The 8,159-nt window shown below is 32.6% G+C and overlaps 1 protein-coding gene across 2 annotated transcripts; it reads left to right on the top strand.

Moving 5' to 3' along the window:
- The first annotated feature begins 1,628 nt into the window (after positions 1–1,628).
- LOC132299625 (receptor-like protein 13) lies at positions 1,629–6,726 on the top strand. Of its 2 annotated transcripts, XM_059796371.1 has the most exons (6): positions 1,629–2,076; positions 3,093–3,239; positions 3,373–3,447; positions 3,891–4,046; positions 4,254–4,379; positions 4,506–6,726. In XM_059796371.1, the coding sequence occupies exons 1-6, from the start codon at positions 1,656–1,658 to the stop codon at positions 6,695–6,697; spliced, it is 3,117 nt and encodes a 1,038-aa protein (XP_059652354.1). In that variant the 5' UTR covers positions 1,629–1,655; the 3' UTR covers positions 6,698–6,726. The 2 variants fall into 2 exon arrangements, with proteins under 2 accessions (XP_059652354.1, XP_059652362.1); XM_059796379.1 differs by lacking the exon at positions 3,373–3,447.
- Positions 6,727–8,159: the final 1,433 nt, after the last annotated feature.

Here is an 8,159-nt window from a genome sequence, read left to right as displayed (position 1 = left end):
ATAAAAAATATTTTTTGAAAAGTATTTTGCATCTAATCAAACAGAGCATCCATGGAATGGAAGGTTTGCTTCAACTCATATAAAATAACTTATCGAAAATCAATAAGTATGTTATTTTTATTACATTTTAATATATTTTTTATTTATAAATATTTTACCACAACCAAATACAAAAAAAATAAAAAATATTTTTTGAAAAGTATTTTGCATCCAATCAAACAGAGCATCCATGGAATGGAAGGTTTGCTTCAACTCATGGCCTTTTTCACTATTATGTGTTTAATGTATCTTTACCTTCAACATTATAAACTAAATATATAACTCTAAACGTAGAATCGAAGTACTCCAAACTTTTATTCAAAAATTAAATTTTACTATTCATATTGATCTCATACTCACTCTATGTAATGAAACGGAGTCCAAATCTAGTTTCTGGTGGAAGGGAAAGACTTTTCGTTGCTTTCCTTTCATCTCCCTCCTTTCTGAAGTCTACTCTATTTATTATGCAGTTTGTGCACAAATTATCAATTGTGATGCTCAGTGTGGGGGGGTACCCATAAATGTATTTATTGCGAAAGGACTAAGAACATATATGACTACAGAAGTCTAAAAAACTGATTATAAATATGGATGATGATTGTAGAGTATATATATATAGTATCATATATACTTTTTGAAGGTCATCACTGAATTGTACTATTCATATTGATCTCATACTCACTCTATATATCTCAATTAATGGGGTGGGCAGTAGTTGTGAAGAAGTTGTTGTTATGGGTTTTCATAGTATCATATGAATACGGTAGTTGTTTTGTGGCTTAGCGATGAAGATGGTGGTTGTGATGATGTGAATATGACTGTAGTGATTGAAATTACAAGGACGTTGGAAGAGATTAACGAGAGAGAGATTGAATAAAGGTAAATTAATTATGGTTAGGTATGATAAGGTAATAAGGTGTAATTTTTCTAATTGACTTTTGGTCCATTAAAAAATTTATTATTTTGGACCGTATGAGAGGCTTCCTGTATATATATATATATATATATATATATATATATATATATAAAGACAATTGTTAAAAATAAAGAAAAATAAATAAAGTTAAATGTATGTAACAAAGGAAAGAATGAAGATTAAGAAATAATTTAAAAGGGTAATTTGGTTTCAAAGTTGAAATTTTATAATTCCTAAAAAATAGAAAAGAGACATTAGTACTCCTCTAAATAAAAATGACGCTCTCAACTTAAAAAATCTCCCTATTTTATCACTAAATTGTAATAATTTTTTAAGATTTGTAAAACGTCGAATTAATTACTCCATATTTAATATATTTTTTAATTTAATAATTGAATCGGAAGAATTCATAATTTTCCTCATAAAAGAGTTCACTTATCAAAATAATAACAATAATAATAATAATAATAAAAATTAAAAAAAGTAGTGTTTCAAGGGAAAGACTTTTCGTTGCTTCCTTTTTCATCTCCCTCCTTTCTGAAGTCTACCATATTAATTATGCAACTTTTCCAACACGTGTATGTACAAATTATCAATTGTCATGATCCGTGTGGGGGCTACACATAAATGCATTGCGACTTAGAACTGCATATAAATGTGGATGTATTTGATCTCATATTCACTCTATATATCTCAATTAATGGGGTGGGCAGTAGTTGTGAAGTTGTTGTTATTATGGGTTTTCATAGTTTTATTGGTTGAAAACAGAAACCATGGAGTGGAAGGTTGTGTTGAAGGGGAGAGGATTGGGTTGCTTCAACTCAAGGCCTCTTTCATTCGGAACAGTACTAATGATGAGATAAGCCATGATTTGGTCCTTCCTTCATGGGTTGATGAGAGAGAGAGTGATTGCTGTGACTGGGAGAGAGTCGCTTGCAACCACACCACAGGCAGAGTGGTGGGACTCACTCTCCATGATCTAAGGCAGCTAGGGCCACACTACAACTATGTTTCTTACGATGACTGGCCTTCTTTAAATGTCTCCTTGTTTAAACCTTTTGAAGAGCTGCTGAGTCTTGATTTATCTGAGAATGGATTTAATGGCTCCGTTGAAAATGAAGGTAATCTAAACATTTCGTTGGCTAAAGTCTAGACTATTTTTTTTTTTTTTTTTTGAATAATCATAATGCTATTTCTTTTTTAATTATACTTCATTTATTTTCAAATAAATTATGATATGAAAAAAACTCATACTATATTGATGACATATACTCATTCTCTATTAAATTTGCATGAATTTACTTTTAATTTTTTGTATTAATTGTTTAAATAAAAATATTAAGTAAAAAAATTTAAAACAATTTAAGTAATTTTTTATTATTTTCATGAATATATTGCATAAACAAAAAGGCATTTTTTATTTAAGTAATTTATTAAAATTTCATAAATATTGGATAAAAAAGAAGGTAATTTTTATGGTAAAAAAAGTTTAAACTAAGTATAATAAAATTTATTATAAATTGTAAAATTTAATTATAAGTTAATTATATTAGAAAATGTAATTACAAATATAATTTGTTCTCCCTACTACATGGGTTGATGAGAGAGAAAGTGAATGCTGCGATTGGGAGAGAGTTGCTTGCTACGGGCAGAGTGGTGGAGCCCACTCTCAATAATCTAAGGCCATACCACTACATTAGGGAGAGAGTTGCTGCTATGTAATTATTTTTTCTCTTTTTTTTTCTAAATCATAAATCAAAGCCTTCCACTATTTCAAATAATTTATATAATTTAGAGAAGTGATAGGTCTTCCGACTTCAATTGACGATTCATTCACCAAATATAACGTGGTTGGAAATGAGTCGAAAAGAAAGAATTATTTACGAGATTTTGTTTTAAGAGTTCCAATGTGATACAACCACATTATATTCGAAAGATGAGTCGATAATTGAAATTAGAACACCTATCATTTCTCAATAATTTATTATAAGGTTTTTAATTTTTTTGTTCCTTCACATAGGCTTCCAAACATCGCTGCTACGGTAGGTGATTACGTAGTACTAGTATAATACAAAAGTATGGAGATTTATTTATTAATTTATTTCTTTTGAATTGATTATTCTCTCTTAATTTGCAGGTTTTGAAAGGTTGTTGAAATTGGAGATCTTAAACGTTGCTTGGAATCACTTCAATAACGGTATCCTAAAACCTTTGGGTTCACTCACATCACTAAAAACTTTGAATGTCAGCAACAATTGGATGGAAGGATCTCTTCCTGTCAAAGGCATGTTTTGTTCACATCATTTATACTGAGCATCTGACATCCAATACCCACTTTTTATGTAATTTTTATATATATATATAATTCCTATTCAATTGTCTTTACTCTTTCTATTTCAATTAATTTAACTGCACAGAGCTATTAGCTCTAAGGAAATTAGAGAAGTTGGATCTAAGCTGGAACAGTTTAAATGTCTCCCTTCCAGTGCAAGGTAAAAGATACTTAGATACATATTTAGAATTTTCTTTTGCAATTCAATATGTAGAAATCTGGTGACGGTTATTACCACCACCACCATCACTATGTTTGTAATTCTGGAATACAAAACCTGAGTTTTCTTGGTTGCAAGACCCGTTTGTACGTCTGGATTTTGTTTTAGTTTGTAATTAATATGATTATTTCTCATGTATTTTGAACTGAAGTATATAAGAGCTTTAGAAATAACGATAGCTTGAGGTTTGCAAGTGTAGAGGTAATAATTAAATCTCTAGACCATCTTCAACAATGGATGTAGAATTTAAGTCACATACTTGTGATTTCTTCTTTTTATTCTTTTATCTTTTCTTTATATATATATATATATATATATATGATGGTAGATGAGCTTAAATCATAATATCATTTTTAATCATGTTCTCTTCTCTTCGTACCCAGATTACCAGACTTTGTCAAAGTTGAGCAAGCTAGAGCACCTGAATCTAAGTTACAACAATTTCAACAAAGAAATTCTAAAGTGGTTGGCTAATCTCCCAGTTCTTAAATTTCTATCACTGCAGGGCAATTGGATGGAAGGCCCCCTTTCCAACAATGGTATGTGTAGTTGAAATTTTCTTTCTGATATTGGTTGGATAATTTTTTTATTAGGTTTTGGGTTATGTATGCATTCTATACGGACTGAATGGCACGCTACCAAATATCTTCCTTCTAGTACGTACTTAGAAGTTGTAAGGATAATTTTTTATATTTGCTTATTCTACCATAAACATCACTAAATTATCTACATTCTTCGTTTGGTAGATTTGATTTCATTCAAGAACTTGGAGGTTCTAGATCTGAGCAATAATCATTTCACTGGGGACTTGACTTCTCTCAAGGCTCTGTCTTTGGCGTGGAATGATCTCAACAACACTTTGTCCATTCAAGGTAAAACTACTGAAACAAAAGTGAGTGGTGTCTTCACTATTTATTCATCAAATCTTCTGTTTACACATCACTAGCTGCAAGACAAAGTGATAGTCCAACTTCTCTCATTCGTCTTGTCTGCTGCAGGTTTGTGTGAATTAAAGAACTTACAAGAGTTGGATCTTAGTCGTAACTCGTTCGAAGGAATCCTTCCTCAATGTTTGAGCAATTTGAGATCCCTTAGAGTGTTAGATCTCTCTAGGAATCAATTCACTGGAAACATTTCTTTTATAATATCAACCCTCACATCTCTAGAATACTTCAATCTTAATTACAACCATTTTGAGGGTTTATTCTCATTAAGCTCCTTAGCCAATCATTCCAATCTTGAGATTCTTGAATTAATCAGCAGCAGCAACAATTTGGTGGTTGAAACTGATGATTTCTCAAACTGGACTCCCAAATTTCAGTTGAAAATCCTTTCGTTATCGAACTGCAGCCTCACCGGTGAAATACCCAAGTTTCTTTTCCACCAACACAAATTAAGATTTCTTGATCTTTCCCACAACCACTTGAAAGGAGTGTTACCTTACTGGTTGCTTAATAATAATTCTAGACTTGAATTTCTGAATATGAGGAATAACTATCTCACCGGTCAATTTGATCTACCACCACGCCTTAACGTGAGTTGGCTGGATATCTCGAACAATAACTTTACGGGGCAACTTCAAGAAAATATTTCAAGGAGGCTTCCATACATTTCGTATCTAAATTTATCCACAAATTTTTTCCATGGCATTCTTCCGTCATCACTTTGCAACATGAGGTACTTAGAGAAATTGGACTTGTCTCATAACAAGTTCTCTGGGGAAGTACCAAAGGAACTGATTTCAGGTTGCATCAACTTGAGTGTTTTGAAACTATCCAGCAATAAATTTCATGGTCAAATACTCTCAACAAACTTCAACTTGACTCACTTAAGCGAGCTGCATTTGGATGACAACCAGTTCTGGGGAATTTTGTCCAACACAATTTCCAAAAGCCCCCATCTAGTTGTGTTGGACATTAGCAACAATTACTTCTCAGGGATGATTTCTAGCTCGATAAGTAATATGACATTGTATGCCGTCATCATGCGAAATAATTCTTTCAAAGGCCAGTTACCATGTGAAGTAGCTGTAGATGCGATTTTGGATGTCTCTCATAACTCTCTTTCAGGATCGTTACCTTCTTGCTCATACCCAACACATCATATTTATTTGCAAGCAAATAAATTCACAGGACCAATACCAAATGCTTTTGTCAATTCATCATCTATGAGGACGTTGGATATTAGCGATAACAGCTTATCTGGCAATATTCCCAATGGGATTAGCGCACTCTTCCACTTAAGAGTACTTCTGTTGAGGGGAAACCATTTGAGTGGTTTGAATCCAAATCAACTGTGTAAGTTGATTAAGATATCCCTTTTGGATCTATCCAACAACTATTTTTCTGGGTCGATACCTCGTTGCATTAGTAACTTCTCTTTTGGCCCAAATGACCACGGGTTTTTTCAATTAGGCCATTATATTTCGGGTACGAAGAGTAGGTTGAATACGCCAACATATGGAAGTTTCTTAATGAGAACATTCCCATTGGGTGAATATGATGTATTTGATACACCAGTACTAGCAGAAGCCGAGTTTGTTACAAAAAGAAGTCCTAGGTCTTACGAGGGTGATATCCTGAATTACATGTCAGGATTGGATTTGTCATGCAACAACCTAACAGGTGAAATCCCTCATGAGCTAGGAGAGCTAGTTGAGATTCGTGCATTGAACTTGTCTCACAATCAGTTAAAAGGATCCATCCCTAGAACATTCTCTAGCCTGACTCAAATAGAGAGCTTGGACCTTTCTTACAATAAGTTGAGTGGAGTGATCCCTACGGAGCTGATTGTTCTGAATTTTCTCGAAGTCTTTTCTGTAGCTCACAACAACTTATCGGGTAGAACTCCTGACATGAAGTTCCAATTTTCGACATTTGATGGGAGCAGCTACGAGGGAAATCCTTATCTTTGTGGACCACAATTAAAGAAAAATTGTACCACTATTGTTCAATCTCCAAACACACCAACAACAATTTCAGAAGAAAGTGAGGCAAAATGGTATGAAATCGATCCAGAGGCTTTTTATGTTACTTTTTATGTGTCATACGTCATGTTCTTATTGGCAATGGCTTCTGTTCTGGCTATCAATCCGTATTGGCGAAGAAGGTGGTTCAATTTCATTGAGGAGCATATGTATTCTAGCTATTACTTTGTTTCTGATTCTTTCTACAAGCTATTGGCTCATTAGTATAATTAGTTATTGTTCGCTTAAATAAATCAGTCAAGTGTAGTAGTGCTAATAACTAGCTTTATACATACTCATGGTTAATGGAGCAATTAGTTCAAATCTGAAGAGAAAAACTTCACTTTATCTATTTCTCTATTCTCTGTCATTCTCTATCATTATTTTTTCTAGTCTATTATTGTTTGGCATTTGACAATACAGGTTAATTGAAAATTTGTTCTTTTTAGGATTTGGGATAATTTAGCAATGGAACAATTTTTGAATTATTTTTTTAAGAATGAAGAAGATAGCTTTGGCTATGAGATGGGGATCAACTGTAGTACTTGAAATGCTGGCAATGACATGAAAATTTTTATACCTAATGATTTGGGACATAAGAAACATGTCGACCCAATATGTTTCCAAAGAATGTTAGATTAGGATTTTTTTTTTTCTCCATGCCTAAACGTTTAATTGATCAAAATTTTATTTCAGATTATTTATTTGTCAGACTGATGACAGAAATATCTCAGAAAGGCAAGGAAAACAACAAATACAAAAAAAAAATTGAATGGAGTTGAGGGAGGAAAGCAAATGTGAATAATTATCAAAATACTGTCAAAACAATGCTTCACTAGCAAGAGGAGAGTAAATATTCCAAACACTGGGACATAATAGGTACATACTACATAATATAAAAATGTACACATTTTAACACAGATAAAGTAACAATATTAACAAAATAATCAATAAACTAGGCTGTAACAATTAGCAGTAAAGTATTAAGAATAAGCTTTTCTCCTACCTACTTAATTCTGGTCTCAAAATGTTTCCATAATAAACAGCAAGGAAAATCAGCATTCATATTTTTCTCAATAATTTAACAAGCTATTATTGACTCTCTTCATATTTTGGTCCCAGTGAAAAATATAATCAACTCAACAATGCCTTTAGCCAAAATTATATGGACTATATGTATCTCTTTTCCTTATTATGATCAATCAATTTCTAGCTTGCATTGTATTCTCAAAAGTGCAAGATGTTTCCTTAAAATATAACAAAGAGGGATATATATATAAAGTTAACGGCAGTATCATATCAATTAGAAAAGCTTGAAGAGCTACCAACTGAACAACAGAGAATAGCTGTAGGGAATTTGACCACTCAATTAAAATTCAAATTTACAGTAGCACTCACCAAGCAGGGATACGTCTATTTGTGGAAGAATGGATCTACATACACAATTGCAGGTATGTTGCACTGAATCAATTGCACCAGTCACACTGGTATTCTACCTTATATCTCTCCTTCTGTACCACACAACAATCAAATACATCTTGCTACATTCAAATTCATTTTGAGTATTTAGACACAACAAGCCCTCCTGTTTCATCATCCATTATCTTCTCTCTTGGAAGTCTTTTGTCAAAAGGTGACGAATCCACCAAAGTGTGAATACTGGCTTCTCCTAAGCTCAAATGATGTA

Source organism: Cornus florida, unplaced genomic scaffold (assembly GCF_030987335.1).
Source record: "Cornus florida cultivar Cherokee Brave unplaced genomic scaffold, ASM3098733v1 CherokeeBrave_3.0.0_Hap2_Chr01, whole genome shotgun sequence".
Classification (NCBI taxonomy): Eukaryota; Viridiplantae; Streptophyta; class Magnoliopsida; order Cornales; family Cornaceae; genus Cornus; species Cornus florida.
This window is presented reverse-complemented; position numbering and strand designations above follow the sequence as displayed.